This window comes from Sinocyclocheilus rhinocerous, unplaced genomic scaffold (assembly GCF_001515625.1).
Source record: "Sinocyclocheilus rhinocerous isolate Xijiao unplaced genomic scaffold, SAMN03320098_v1.1 scaffold1303, whole genome shotgun sequence".
Lineage (NCBI taxonomy): Eukaryota > Metazoa > Chordata > Actinopteri > Cypriniformes > Cyprinidae > Sinocyclocheilus > Sinocyclocheilus rhinocerous.
The window spans coordinates 906,643-922,063 of record NW_015625581.1 but is presented as its reverse complement, the minus strand read 5'-3'; the positions used below and the strand labels follow the sequence as shown (position 1 = coordinate 922,063).

At 35.9% G+C, this 15,421-nt stretch overlaps 1 protein-coding gene across 2 annotated transcripts in view; it reads left to right on the top strand.

Moving 5' to 3' along the window:
- Positions 1–15,421, top strand: part of LOC107753502 (caspase recruitment domain-containing protein 11-like) — a 32,716-nt gene that overhangs the window by 3,682 nt on the left and 13,613 nt on the right. Inside the window, exons 1-10 of one of the 2 annotated variants that reach the window (XM_016569661.1) lie at positions 4,127–4,196; positions 8,224–8,439; positions 10,952–11,089; positions 11,402–11,727; positions 11,897–12,076; positions 12,187–12,333; positions 14,327–14,452; positions 14,549–14,743; positions 14,907–15,056; positions 15,155–15,206. In XM_016569661.1, the coding sequence (XP_016425147.1) occupies positions 8,238–8,439; positions 10,952–11,089; positions 11,402–11,727; positions 11,897–12,076; positions 12,187–12,333; positions 14,327–14,452; positions 14,549–14,743; positions 14,907–15,056; positions 15,155–15,206 (1,516 nt within the window). In that variant the 5' untranslated portion in view covers positions 4,127–4,196; positions 8,224–8,237. Of the gene's footprint in view, positions 1–4,126; positions 4,197–8,223; positions 8,440–10,951; positions 11,090–11,401; positions 11,728–11,896; positions 12,077–12,186; positions 12,334–14,326; positions 14,453–14,548; positions 14,744–14,906; positions 15,057–15,154; positions 15,207–15,421 lie in introns of those variants that run through there. The other variant, XM_016569657.1, reaches the window with a different exon arrangement.

Sequence of the window (15,421 nt, the reverse complement as noted above, 5' to 3'; positions counted from 1 at the left end):
TAAATAACAGACTATTTTTCCCTATATATTTCATCATTGAGGAATTCTTTAAAAAAAGTCTAAAAATCTTGTCTCGTCTCGTTCTTGTGAACCCAGTCTCGTGTCTCGTCTCGTCTCGTGGGATAAGTGTCACGTCACACCCCTAACATACACGCAATGACACTTTTATTTATTAATTAATTAATTTAATTTTTTAATACTTATATTTATTCATTCCACTTCTGTTTAGTGATTTAAAGTGTTGCTGTTTTTGTGTTCCGTGGGAAATTTCTAAAGAACCTTCAGGCAATGTTTTTAAACTATTATTATTAATGTCAGTTCTTTGAGGAACTTATAAAATTGAACCATTTTTATTCATCACAAGAACACCACAGTCTGTCAATAACCTTATCATAAGAGACAGGCTTCATATATATTTTAAAGTTCCTTAAGTAAACAATAGGACATTTAAGGGACATTCAAAAGTGTCTACTGTTTATAATATGGTACATACATAATCTACATAATCATGCCTTTTAATAACAAACAGAAATGCATCAATGTTTTACAATATAAAGTCTAATCTGACCCCAAGACCAAGCTGTGGCATAATGATAACAATGCTTTTAATGTACCACTGACAACATTTTTTTATATTATCACGCCATATGCATTATGAATGTGAGACTCTGAAAAAGTGCTGTTTTATGAAAACATGGCAAGGCAAAATTTAGAGACAACCATCTGAAGAATTTAGGAGATCTGTTTTTCTGGTTAAACAAGAAGTGTTTCACTACAAAGGGATTCAAACTATTTACATATCTTAAAATATGGTGTCCCACCATGTCTTGAAGACAAATCAAATGTGCCCTGTATGGACTTTTATTAAAAAAATTGTAATGTCATAAAACAAGTTTAAGCATTAAAAATGTTCATAAACTAATTTTTATTCAAGTGTAAACAGATTAACATTCTGAACAATATGAGAATTTTGACGTTTCGCTTAGAAATCTAGGCTAAATAGAAATGTGCGAGCACAGATTTTTATAGTCCAGAAATACACATGAAAAAGCATGCCATGTCAACCACACTCTACACCTCACTGGGGGAGAGTAGAAAGCTCCTGTTTCTATATTGTGAATGTCATCAGATTGGCTCTTAGGTTCATGTGCAAGGCATCGTCCCTCACAAAGGTTGAATTGTTAAGTGTTTGCTGGGTCTTGTATCCGATTCCAAGCAGATGCATTACAGCTGGAATGTGCAGACTCACTCTTCAACCCAAAACAATGGATTTCTTATGGTTCATTTGAAACGAATGCATATTTCTGTCATCGATCTTGGCGAGTAGCATTCTTCAGAAATCTCGGTTACATCTGTATATTCTGTCATCATGTTTAAATTGAAATGCGGTTTGTGATCTAAGGCTGCTGTTTGGCTGGCTGTCAATGGCACACTGTCAACAAGAATTCAGGAAGCATGCTTTGATGACTTTAGATGATCTTATTCCTCATTCCTTTGAATATTTATTGGTTTATTAAATAAACTAAGTCAGTTTTTGATAAATAATAGCACTGGAATAGCACTGTCTTATTTGTCTCCCCAATTGCAGATAGGGGAGCATTTAGGAAACATGTTTGAAAACAGTCAGTGTTTGTTTGACGTTAGTTGCGCAGAAATGACACGGTCACAGAGGTAAGTGCTGTAAATCACATTTTAGAATAACAGAATGGGAATTTACTTTTTATGGGAATTAAAAGTAAAAAAAAAAAAAAATGTACTTGTATATGGATAAACACTACTGTTCAAACGTTAGGAGTTGGTAAGATTTATAATGTTTTTAAAAGAAGTCTTGCCGTTCAGTTGTGTTGCTTAATTTTTTTATGAAAACCGTAATACATTTCTTTCTCAGGATTCTTTCGTGTTTCGTGTTTAATATTATAAATGCCTATACTTTAACTTTTTATCATTTGAATGCCTCCTTCTTAAATAAAACTATGAACTTCTTGAAACTTTATTTCCCAAATTTGACTATAAAATTTATATAGAACGCTGTTTTTATGATCATGAGAAACTAATTGTTTAGACCTTTGTTAGGTCTCCAGGTTTAAGAGGGATAGTTAAACCAAAATTGTGAAAATTGTCATCTTTGTTCAATTCTCTCGGTTCAAATCAAAATGCCAGTGCTGTTTTAAATCTTAAATTAAAAAAAATTTTACTTACTTGAGCAATGCCTAAAACTTGGTATTACGAGCACTTACTGTGTCTGTTTGCCTCTTTACGAAGAATCGCTTTATGTATTCCCCAATTGTAAGTCGCTTTGGATAAAAGCGTCTGCAAAATGACTAAATGTAAATGTAAATCTCTGTAACTTTCCTTTGTGAAACACAAAGCACCACACAAATGTCCAAAACTTCAATAACGGCTAGAAAGCGCCACAGAACTCCATACAACTTACTGTATGCAATATATTCCTAGTCTTCTGAAGCTTCAGAGCATCTTGCTGAACATCTTATCCTCCTCCTCCATGGTTCTCAGATCTCAGCCTTGCTTGCATACAGTTCAAATATGGTACGTCATGCCAATGATGTCAAACTTGGTGTGCAAACCTGACATGGAACATGAACTGAGTGAAATTTAAGAGCTTCAGCAGAGAGGAAGGCTTTCCGAAAGAAATTTTGGCCTGTTTCTCATAAAAAGCAATTTTATGCCTTCAGAAGGCTTGGAATATTGCCCATTAGTTCCATAGACCACTTTTATGGTCCATCGTTTGTTTTGTCATTTTTGGAGCGTCACAGTACCCCGTCCCTTTTCTCTCTGGGCATTTTGAAGTCCTCTGGTGTTCCACCAGAAAGAAAGTCATGCAGGTTTGGAACAACGAGGGTGTTTTAAATTATTTTCATTTTTGCGTGAACTGTTCCTTTAAGGAAGTAGCGCTCTGTTATGTTTGTGCAATAAGACATGACGTATATAGGTTTTTATCTTACTGAAGTGCTATATTTAGTTTTCTCATCAGCAGAGTCTTAGTTATATCAGAATACCCTTGACCCTAATATTTAGATAGTAAAATTTCAGTCAAGGCCCCACATCAGAACTGCTGTAGCGTGTTTCACTTTCACACAAAACAGCTTGGTGCAGTTCCCCCAAACTGGTAGCATGGAGGAGCAGGGTTGCAGGCCATTGGCTGTTGAGACGCTTTTGGTTTGTGGTTTTTTCTAAAATCGGATGGAGCCACAGGAGCACGTGGTAAGGGCTTCCGCTAACTCGGTTTTGCGCTAGTTTTTAACATGACTGAAAATCAATCAAGCAGGGTCCCACAGGGACAGACGGCAGCGTGGTGCAGAGCTAAACAACCTGTAGATGTAACATACAATTTCACTGTTCTTAGATGCTCAGTGAACTTGAAAAAATGTAAATATTCTTCTGTTAAACAAGCACAAAACTCTAGGTCCTTGATTTTCTTCAACCAGGCAGCAAAACTCGGTTCAATTTAGTATTTTTTTCTTTTGAAAGAAATTTATACAGCAAGGATGCATTAAATGAATCAGAAGATACAGTAAAGAAATGTATAATGTTACAAAAGATTTCTATAAGATTTCTAACAAAATTTATTTTTCTAACGTTTTTTTAAACTTTAAATTCTTTAAAATAAAAAAAATAAAAAAAAAAAAAAATTATGGTTTCCACAAAAATATTGAGCAGCACAGCTGTTATCAACATTATTAATAATACAAATGTTTCTTGAGCAGCAAATCAACATATTAGAATGATTTCTGAAAGATCATGTGACACTGAAGACTGGAGTAATGATGCTGAAAATTCAGCTTTTCATCACGAGTCAATTAAATTTAAAAAATACTTTCAAATTGAAAACAGTTGTTTTTAGTTTTTAATCAAATAAATGCAGCTTTACTGAATATTTAAAAAATCTATCCAAAACCATATGTGGTTTGAAATCAAATCAGAATTTTATTCAATGTGTCTCAGTGGTCAGATCAGATTCCAGGTAGTTTTTCCATTGTTCCAGATGTGACGCAAATGTAACATAATACAAAATGCATTATATATTTAGGAACTGTATCCAAATTCATGCAATTTCAATTACTTATCCCATACTGGGATAATTTATAGTAAATAAGTTGACTGGACAGCGACTTTCAGATGTTCAGACGCACCTAGACACTGATGTAGATGCACTATAAGTATATTGATTTACTCTGGTAAGTAGAAGTTGATCTCCTGATAATTTGAATTTTAAATATACTTCAGTATCACTTCTGCTGTGCAACTTTAAATGTGCTCCCAACATTTCTCCTTTTATGAGGCTTGAGTTAAACACCTGCTAATGAAATGAGGAAGTGAAGAGCGCTCTCTTACTCACTAACTCCAAAATAAGTTAAGAGGAAATCTGGTCAAGGTATAAGACGGAGGTGGGGGTGGACTGCGTGTTTGTGTGTCTGTCAGGGTGAACCGCTGTACGTGATGCTTTAATTTTTGACTCGGCTGAGTCACGTCCTGACACGAACACAAAGCCGACATGATAAATGACAGTATGTCGCTGTTAATCATTGTGCTAAAATGTGGGGGAGAAACCCTTCATTTCCCAAACAAGAGTGATGTTGATCTTGTAAAAAGGGGGGGGGGGCCTTTTCGTCGTGGGAGAATGCTCTCGCCCTCAATTGCTTTCAAAACTTTACTCACACACTCTCCCACGCGTTTCTCTGATTTCCAAAAATGAGAAGCTGTCTTTGCTTTTTTTAAACAACATGGCTAATATTAGATGCATGACTCCTGATGTGGCATATTTGACATGTCTTCATCCCTCCCACATTAGATACTGCACGTAAAAATGGCAAACGCTGGCTAAAGTCTGCAGTTCTTCCTTCCCTTTAACCAGAAACCCACTGAGGTCTGATCGAATGTCTCCTGTCTGGTAGGGATGGGGAAGTGAGGCCATTACAGTCGGTTTGCGCTCACATACGCAGCTGTTCCAGAGCCTAGGGGGCAAAAGCGAAAGGGCAGATATAGGAATGGAGTTCGGGACGATAGATACACAGGAATATGCAAAAGCGTGTGTGGGCATATCAGTAGTAATGGTTTGATTTCATTTGCAAAGGCCCATGGAGCGCTGGAGAACAATGCTGTTATTATGCAGCCGAAGGGGGCCGGCTGCACCTTCAATTCGTCTGTTTGCCGCAAAAATGTATGCAGAGAAATTTGTCATGCAGAGCCTTGTGTTAATATGTTACTGCACATTAATTTACATTTATGTCACATAGAAAAGCAGGGAAAATATGAGAGGTCATAAGCATGCTGGAACTTTTTTTTTTTTTTTGTCAGGAATAAATTGACTCAAAGGCCAGAAAAAGACAGAAAGACACATTGTATTGTCTCGTCAAAGTAGGTGTGACAGACATCAAAATGTTCTCCCCAGAGAAAGTCTCATCATTTATCAGTTTCACTGTAATTTAGTTTCTTCCAAAGAATGGAACTGTGATATGGTGACTGTGTCAGGAATGCTTTTTCGCCATCAGATAATGAACCGTGTAATAAGGATGACGTGATGTAAAAGTCTTAAAAAGTTCAGTTTACAACCAAAGGTTCAGATTTATCTTTTTAAACGAACTTTTATTCAGAAAATATGCATTAAATTGATTTTCTATTTGAAATAAATGCTGTTCTTTTGAATGTTCTATTCATCAGAGAATCCTGAAAAAATGTTTCCACATACATATTAAGCAGCACAGCTGTTTTCAACATTGATGATAATAAGAAATGTTTATTGAGCATCAAATCTGCATATTAGAATGATTTCTGAAGCTTCATTCGACAATAAATACATTAACATTTTTAAAATATCTTAAAAATAGAAAACAGATATTTTAAAACGTAATTTTCAAAATACTAGTATTTTTACTGTATTTATGATCAACCTTGGTGAGCAAAAGAGATTCCTTTCAAAAACATTACAATAATCTTACTGATCCTAAATAATCTTTGTGTATGTGAAGCATTGATTGTTGAATATAGATTCAACAACACTGAAATGGGGGAATTTCTTTATTTGCTACTGTATTTAGGTGGTTGCTAGGCGGTTTCTATGTTGCTCGTGTTTTTGCAATCGAGTGTCAATCTGTCCAAGAGCTGTTGACACAGGTTACGTTCCTCTGTTGTTTCCGCTGTGTGTGTGTGTTTTTTATTGTTGGCCTATGTAGTTCACACCAAAATGAAATTCCGTCCGAATTTATGCACCCTCATGTCATTACAAACTTGAATGACTTTCCTCTGTGGAACAAAAAAGAAGATATTTTGAAGAAATTGCACCAAACAGTTTTGGTGACCATTGACCTCCATTGTATGGAGGAAAACAACACACACAGACATTCATCTTTTTAAGATGCATACAGAGCAATGTTCTCAAAGATAATAATTACATTAATAAACCCATGAACATATGAATCTAGTAAAAAATGAGCAGTGACCATTCATAAGTGCTTGCACATTTAAGTGTTCACTTGATTTCAAGATATTTGTGCCTTAAACTGTCTTATGTATAGCCTATATCAGCGTTTTATCTGCCATCTGCAGCCCTGCTTTTGCTATTCATAACATTTGATCATTAATCACTGTGCTGCAATCTGGGATCCAGGTACAGTACACAGTTGATTCACACGCTTGTGTGCTGCAGCCATCAGATATTCAGAAGATTTTCAGCTCAGTTCAGCACTAGTGGAGACGAACCGCTTCAGTCATGTGCTGTGGCATCTTCACAGCCACTGTCCACACGTTTCAAAAAAAGATATGTTTTATTTCACCTCTCTGAAACTTGGCAGTGTGTGACTGCACACAGAAACATGATGCTCGCCACAGGACACAAATGTGTCATTATGGTGGCGCAAAGCTGCCACAGCTGCAGATCACTATTGCATGAATTGTGTTTTATTGTTGACATTGTAGAGAAGATATTTAAAGATAATACATGGGTATTAAAGGTAGTGGTGTGAAAGTAATTCTACAATTGTGGAAACAATCATTGTAATTTAAAAATTATACATTTGCAAGTGTCAGTGGCAGTTTACTAACACGTTTTTGTATATTGTATGAATCTGTTGTAACAAGAAGTTCATTTTGCATTTAAATAAACTATAATCAACATTTGAGCAAACAAGTCAACATGAAAACAGTAGAAAACATGTAGTGTGGTATGGGATAGAAATTCACTTTGTTAAATTAATTGTATTGCTCTTTAACCAGTTGTTCAGCTGACAAAACATCTGACAAAAATTCCCAAAAATAATTTTGAAACTTGTGAGTTAAAGATGATGTGTGGTTTACATTGTAAAGACTATAAGTCTATGCCCTTACAGCCTCATTTTCATCATTGTAAAATTCATGATCTACCCTGATTAAAGCCTGCATGGTCAGTGACGTCAGCAGAAATGGAAGATTGTTTTGAAACTATTGATTATATTTAGAGCTGCATGATTTGGGAGAAAAAATGTAATTTTTGGGAGAAAAAAAAGTTGCTTTTCTGTGCTTGTTTGTAGGGCACAAAATGTGGTCAAAATTTTGTGATTATATATCAATGTGACTAACTCTCTAATAATAATAATAATAAAATAAATAAATAAACCAGCATATCACTTTTTTCTAATATTTTACAGTAAAACAAATCAAGTTTAAAAAAAATAATATAAATAAAATAATACAATCATTTTATTTTGCAATATAACTGTCAAAATTACAATGATAATAATTATGCTTGTCTTAATTTCTTCATTTTCAAAGGTTAAACCACCAGACTTTAATTTTGCCACAAGGAGCCCCTAAAACTTCTCTTTTATTGACAGCAGTTGGTTTATAAGCACTTCTCATTATAAGTTTGGTTGCATTGTTGCATTGCCAAATGCATGACCGAGTCACTCTGAGACACAAAATACATTTCATCACAGGCTTGGTTTTATTTTTATCATCACAAAATGTGGTTTTATTTTGATTAATCGTGCAGTCCTAATTATATTTTATATTTAGTGTTCAGTGTTTGGTCATGTGTATGGTCACTTTAGACCATAAAACTGCATGGAGGAATCATGTCGATCCATTTTTCATGGATGAATGGACACGTTTATCTTTGAGCATGCAATAACAAGTTAGTTTTTTTATCTGATGTGCTGTCAATGCTCTGGGTGTGAAAGGAGTTTCGAAACCGAATCTAAAAATGTATTCTCTCCCATTCTCGTCTCATAGAGGCCTCTGCAGGAATGGAGAACGGAGGCTCAATGAACTTGCTAGACTACGGGGCGGCTTTGTGGGAAAATGCCGAGAAGAACCGGTACATCTTGTGCCGTTTCATGAACCCCAACAAGCTGACCTCATATCTGCGCCAATGCAAGGTCATCGACGAACAAGACGAAGACGAGGTGCTCAACTCTCGCCTGCTGGAGTCCAAAGTCAACCGAGCAGGTATTATTCAGTGTTTTCCTGTCCGCTTAAGCGCATACCCTAGCATTGTTTATGATATGATACGGATCCGCCCAAGGTTGGTTTTACCCTCCAAATCGTATTGCAGAGACATCAACATTCATAGATGCCGGTGACAGAAAGTACTAAACACCGTGGAATATGGAAATGCAAATTCAATGCTGAAAACATTTACATGCAAATCACATCATCAATCAGTTACTCGGTCACCCCATCTTTCACTGTGTTTTTCCAGTGGTGTAATGTGATGATGAATGGACGCTTTTAATCCTGTCAGCTGCCGCTGTAGTTTTTCTTTCCCAACGACTCCTTCCTGAACCTCCGTGTCATTTTTCAACTTCCCAACGGCCACAGGCAAAACGGATGACAGGGATTTTGCCCGAGCAGCTTGCTAAAGTCTGCACTGTTTGTTTGTCACAAAGCAGCACATCAAAATGCTTGTTTACCACGGCTGGGATTTTCACAGCCCCCTAATGATTCTCTTTTCCCTCTGGGACCGGCAGTTTGGCACGTAATACAGAAGATCTTTCAAGTACTTTTTGTGCCGCGACTTTCTCTAGTGAGTTAAAATACAATGCACTGCTTTCATCAAAGACAAATCTGGACATTCCTGCTACAGCAACACTACAGAGTTTAACCAAACACAATGCGATGAGCAATTTGTCTGTGCACACCAGGCGCAATATTTCCATGAGATGCAACACAATCAATCACAAATCACAGCCAATCAGAAGATCGTGTGGGGGCGGAGCTCTCTCTGCAAGCCTGCTGCTGTTTCACACTTGCAACAAAGTGGATAAATACATAATCACATTTTAAAAAAATTATTAACATTATTCAAAATATATACTCAGTGGCTGATACAGTGTTTGTAATGGAATACGCTTGTTTTCAAAGTTTAAATGTTCTTATTTCCTTTCTTTCTTTTCAAGATCTGAGGTTAATTTTCAATTGTCTCTTTCATGATGGATGTTAAAGTCATTCAGAAGGATCTTAAAACTCAAATTAAACCTTCTTAATATTATACCAAACACAGTCAGTACTTAAGCTGTCAGCTATGTACAGGATGGTCGACCTGTGTGCCCCTTAAGCAATAAGACTGATTGAATAATATCATTTGGATAAGCATGTTTGCAGGACCCTGACAGTCTGAGGACCTAGTTTTATTTAATCTAGCCTAGAAATTATTTGATATTACAGTTCATTTCATGAACAAAATTTCATAGTTTTTTTGTTTCATCAACAATAATGGAAAAAATAATAATATTATTATATATTTAAAAAAATCTGATCATAATCAGTAATGTCAGAGATTGACTGTTCTTTTCATTTTATTTATTTATATTTCATGCATGCTCATGCATGTTTAAATGGATAGTTCACCCAAAAGTGAAAATGCTGTTAATGATGTTAATTTACATCTTACTATCTTAGATGTAGGTGACTTTTTTTTCTTCAGCAGAACGGATGAATCGTTCACAATAAGATCAGTATAGCATGCATTTAGAAAAGAGATTTCCAAAGTATATATGTATATATGGGTGATTCTATAATTACAGGTACATTTGGTGTCCAAAGTCATTATTTTTTTCTGCTACTTTCATTTCAAATAGTTATATTTTTTAAATAATTTATATACTCATTTTCATGGACCACAAGATGTTACAGGCAATAACAGTATAACATTTTCTGTAAAAAGTGTCATATAGCTAAAAATCATGATTTCTTGTTTGTATTCTGTAAATTCTGTATGTATATATGTTATGTGTATATATATATATATATATATATATATATATAACAAAATGTTACACACACACAGTTAGTCTTGTCAGCTAATTAACTACTGTAAGATTAGATGGCATTTTAGCCAAGAGTGAAAAATGTACCTATAATATATATACGTATACTAAGTATATTACTAAATATGAAGTATATTATTAAATATTATTAAGTGTTGCTAAACTTTTTGCTATTTAATTTTCATAAACAAACTGAAAACCTATTTTATTTTATTTTATTTTATTTTATTATTATTCCATTTCTCTGCTTTTTTTCATTCCCTTTTAAATTGTTCCAAATATAACAAACAACTTTTTAGTCTCACTAACATTTTTATTTTTGACTTGCATAAATACACTAGAAATTCATGTTTCCTTTTCTTTTTATATATGTTATGTGTATATATATATATATATATATATATATATAACAAAATGTTACACACACACAGTTAGTCTTGTCAGCTAATTAACTACTGTAAGATTAGATGGCATTTTAGCCAAGAGTGAAAAATGTACCTATAATATATATACGTATATGACATGACAAAATATTGACTAAATTTAGATGAAAAAAAATAAACACTTTCTGATAATGATTCATCCTGATCACATTAGCATAAAGTAATCTATAAAGGTCACATCAGGTAGAAATAACGCATTGCACTTTTTTCAGTTCAACAAGAGTCATGCTGCAGTGGTTTATGTTTCAGGTCGGTTGTTGGATATCCTGCACACAAAGGGAGAGCGAGGCTATGTGGTTTTTCTAGAGAGTTTAGAGTTGTACTACCCTGACCTCTACAAACTCGTCACGGGGAAGGAGCCTACACGCAGATGTTCCACTATAGTCGGTGAGCCACTTTTAAATTAAAATGTTGCCCATATAAATGACCTACGACCATGCCTTAAAAATGTTTGTTGCCTTCCACCTGCTCACCCTCTGGGATGAGCATCTGCCATAAATCCCCTTTCAGATTTGTGCAGTAGCCTTATAAACAATTACTGTGGTGCTACTATGGTACACTAATGGTGTCAGGTGGTGATAAATAATTACTATAAATATATCAGATAATATATAGATATTTGCATGACACTTCAAGAATACCATGGTACTTTTTTGTGCAGCAGTGTTTAATTGACTGTATTTTGTTTTTTTCCTGTAGTGGAAGAGGGCCAGGAAGGGCTAATCCAGTTTTTAATGAATGAAGTCATAAAGCTTCAGCAGCAGTCCAAGGCTAAAGACGTGCAGCGGGTGGATATCATGACCAAATGCCGCACGCTAGAAGATGAGCACAAGAAGCTTCGACTGGCCAACCAGGAGCTGCATACTTTCCAGGAACGCTACAATAAGATGAAAGAAGAGCGTAATAACTATAACGATGAACTTATGAAGGTGAAGGATGACAACTATCAGCTGGCTATGCGATATGCCCAGCTCAGCGAGGAGAAGAATATGGCTGTGATGAGGAGCCGAGACCTTCAGCTAGAGGTCAGAGGGCTTCTGCAAGCATTGCAGGATTATTCGAGTTGATTTTTGTCTTTAGAAATCTCTCTGTCTTCTGTATTTACTGCTAAAAGTGATGGGTCACTCATATTTACACGAATGATTTGACTATGTGGGATACAAATGTTGACTGCTCTCTCTCTATTTCCTCTAGATTGACCAACTAAAGCACAAGTTGAACAAGGTGGAGGAGGAGTGCAAAATGGAAAGGAGGCAATCTCTGAAATTGAAGAATGACATTGAGAACCGACCTCGGAGAGAGCAGATATTTGAGCTGGAGCGAGAGAATGAGGTCTTGAAGATCAAACTCCAGGAGCTGCAGTCCATCATACAGGTGAAGACGCTTTTTGCATCACAGTAAATAGAAGAGAGCGGAAAGCAAGCAGTTGGGAAAGGTTACTTAAAGTTGTTTTGTATGCTTGTTTTGTTTCTTTGTATGCACAGCCCGGGCCTCTACCTGATTCAGACAAGGCCATCTTGGATATCCTGGAGCATGACCGACAGGAGGCTCTAGAAGATCGTCAGGAGCTAGTCAACAGACTCTATAACCTGCACGAAGAGGTCCGACAGGCCGAGGATCTCCGTGACAAGGTTAGGACCAGCCTTATACTGAAATAAATAATTTCAGCTTCAAGCCCCTTTCATAGCACACACAAATGTTGGGTAAATAAATACACTATTTTTAATTACTAATGAAAACTCACAAAAATTATTTTTTTTTTTAATTGTCAAATATCAAAATGAAATACATTACCACTCAAATGTTTGGGGGTCAGTAAGTCTTTTTTGTTTGTTTGATTGTTTTACTTTACAATACATACTGTACATATATTTTTAGATACTTGCATTCAGCAAGGATGTATTAAATTGATCAAAAGTGACAAAATAAAATATTTGTAGTATAGTTCAAAAATAGTTTCAAATACACACTTTTCTTTTAAACAGTGTATGTATCAAAAGAAATGTATCACAGTTTCCACAAAAATATTAAGCAGCACAACTGTTTTCAACATTGATAATAATTAGAAATGTTTGTTGAGCAGCAAATCAGTATATTAGAATGATTTCCGAAGGATCATGTGACACTGAAGTAATAATGCTGAAAATTCAGCCTTTTCTATCACAGGAATGAATTACATTTTACCATATATTCAAATAAAAAACAGTTATTTTAAATTGTAGTAATATTCACAATATAGCTTTTTTTTTTTACTGTACTTTTAATCCAATACATGCAGTCTTGTTGAGCAAAAGACAATTGTTTCAACAATATAAAAAAATCTTACTGACCCAAACTTTTGAACTGTAGTGTGTTTCATAGTGATGTATCTTTTTTTAAACTATGCTTTCCTGTTCTTGCTATGAAAATAGCATTAAAAAAGAGGAACGACTTTGTATCCGTATTTAATGAAATATTATAAGTAGGCTTTATTCATTTGCGAGCTAGATGCATTGCAACTAGCAATTACCTTATCTGCAAGCAATGCAATAGATTTTTGCTAAAAAATGAGTCATCTTATATGGCAGCATAACTTTGCTGCTTGCTATTTGAAACACTATAAGTCCACCAACTGTATAGTGCCTGAAAAGGCTGTCTAGGGGGACAGCTCACTTTTGGCAGAGACCTTAAGCGTCAGGTCGTATTGGTCAATTCGGTCACATCTCGAATGATCAAATGCCCTCATAATGAACATGCCAAATGTGATATTACATTGGCCTCACGGTGGATTAAGCGTATTTAATATGGTCTCAGCATGAGAGTTTTTAGTTAACGGCTAGAAATAATGAAGTGTAGGCAAAGGTTTTTTCTCTTGTCGCACATGAACGAGAAGTGACAGAGGCTGATGAGGACTGGCTGCTCTAAGTGGCCCCTTCTGCAATGTGCTGCAGCTCTAATTAGAAGCGCATCTGAAGTGACGTGTGAAAAGTGTCAGAATTCGGGCTAAGACAGGAAGGGAGGGGGAGGGGTGGCGGCAGTGACTTCTTATCACAGTCAGCCCTCTTTTGGAGCTTTTCAAATGTTCTACTTCTCAGAATCTGCATAACATGTACATCTTAGAGTGTTGAAGGCCTACTTCAGCCACAAAAGAAAAAAAAGAACATTTGAGTTAGTCTTGTATAGCTTACCAGCATCTCTCTTAACACTACAACCAAGTTTAATGCGTGTAGTGCTTGTTAAAGCCAGACATCCCACATTCCCAAATATATGTTAGTGTTTGTTTGTTTATTGACATGGAAAGTAATCCTTGTTTGAAAGTGTTGGTGTGCAATGGAAATTTCTGCAACAACAAAATGGAAATTTATGCCGTAACAAAGCAGTTTTCTCTGTAAATGATGAAGCTTTGTCTCTTCAACATGCAGTCAGCAAGGTTTGAGTCGCATGAAACTGTTTAGTGTGGAATGATGGTCTGAGGGGTAGGTATTAATAATATGCTGAAACGAAATCCTACAAACTGTTGCGTTTGAGTTTTCTAACAGTAAGGTTTCCTCTCAGGGTCATGTGAGACAATTTTGAATGATGCCACTTTGCTCTTTATTCTATTGATGGGTTTATATGAGAAATGTTTAATCTAATAATGCACAGTACCTGGAAGAGAAGGAGGACCTTGAATTGAAGTGCTCCACTTTGGTGAAGGACTGCGAAATGTACAAGAACCGCATGAATACGGTCATGGTGCAGCTGGAAGAGGTTGAACGTGAGCGGGACCAGGTTGAGTACTAATGTTCCTACTGATGGCTTTGGATTAGTTCATTTCCTGTTACTTAAAAGGGCTATCGATATAGGATAGTTTTCTCGGTCCTACAGGCTTTCAAGTCAAGAGATGATGCTCAACACCTCGTGTCTCAATGTCTGATTGACAAAGACAAGTACCGCAAGCAAATACGGGAGTTGGAAGAGAGGAGCGATGAACTTCAAATTGAAATTGTACGCAAAGAAGCCAAGATAGTCAACCTGGAGTGCAAACTGAGACGGATGGCCAAAGAAAATGGTTTGGATCAGGTGAGAAATGATCTATGTGATTGAAAGTTTAGTGGGGTTTTTTCTCATTTCCCCGCTTTGAAACTAGAAGGACTTTGTTCATAGTATTTTATCACCATATCAGTTATTGGCTAATTGGCTGTTGTTATATTTTTCTTATTTTATCATGATATTTCCCCCTCAGAGTCTGCCACGAGACATTACTCCACTAATTATAGCTCAGCACTTTGGGCAACCTGATGGAAATACAGGAGGACCTTCAGAGGACTCTGGAGAAGACACTGTTGATGATCAAGAGCCTAAGCTCCAACGCAGAAGTAACCTTAAGGGCAGAGTAAGTACAAACTTGAAGCTGTGTCTTTAAATCTCTCATTGTACATCTTTGTTCAAGAATATTTCTGCATCCTAATGCCTGTCATTCTCATTTATTAGATTAACAGACCAAAATCTCCAGCCGCTGGACCCAAAAGTCCTCAATTCCAAGGTAAAATGTTTTTAAAGAGCTCTGACGGTGCTGCGTGTGAACTTGAAGTTAATATGTGTGGACCAGGGTGGACCACAAAACCAGTCATAAGGGTCAATTTTTCAAAATTGAGATGTATACCTAATCTGAAAGCTGAATAAATAAGCTTTCCATTGATGTATGGTTTGTTAGGATAGGACAATATTTGGCCGAGATACAACTATTTGAATATCTGG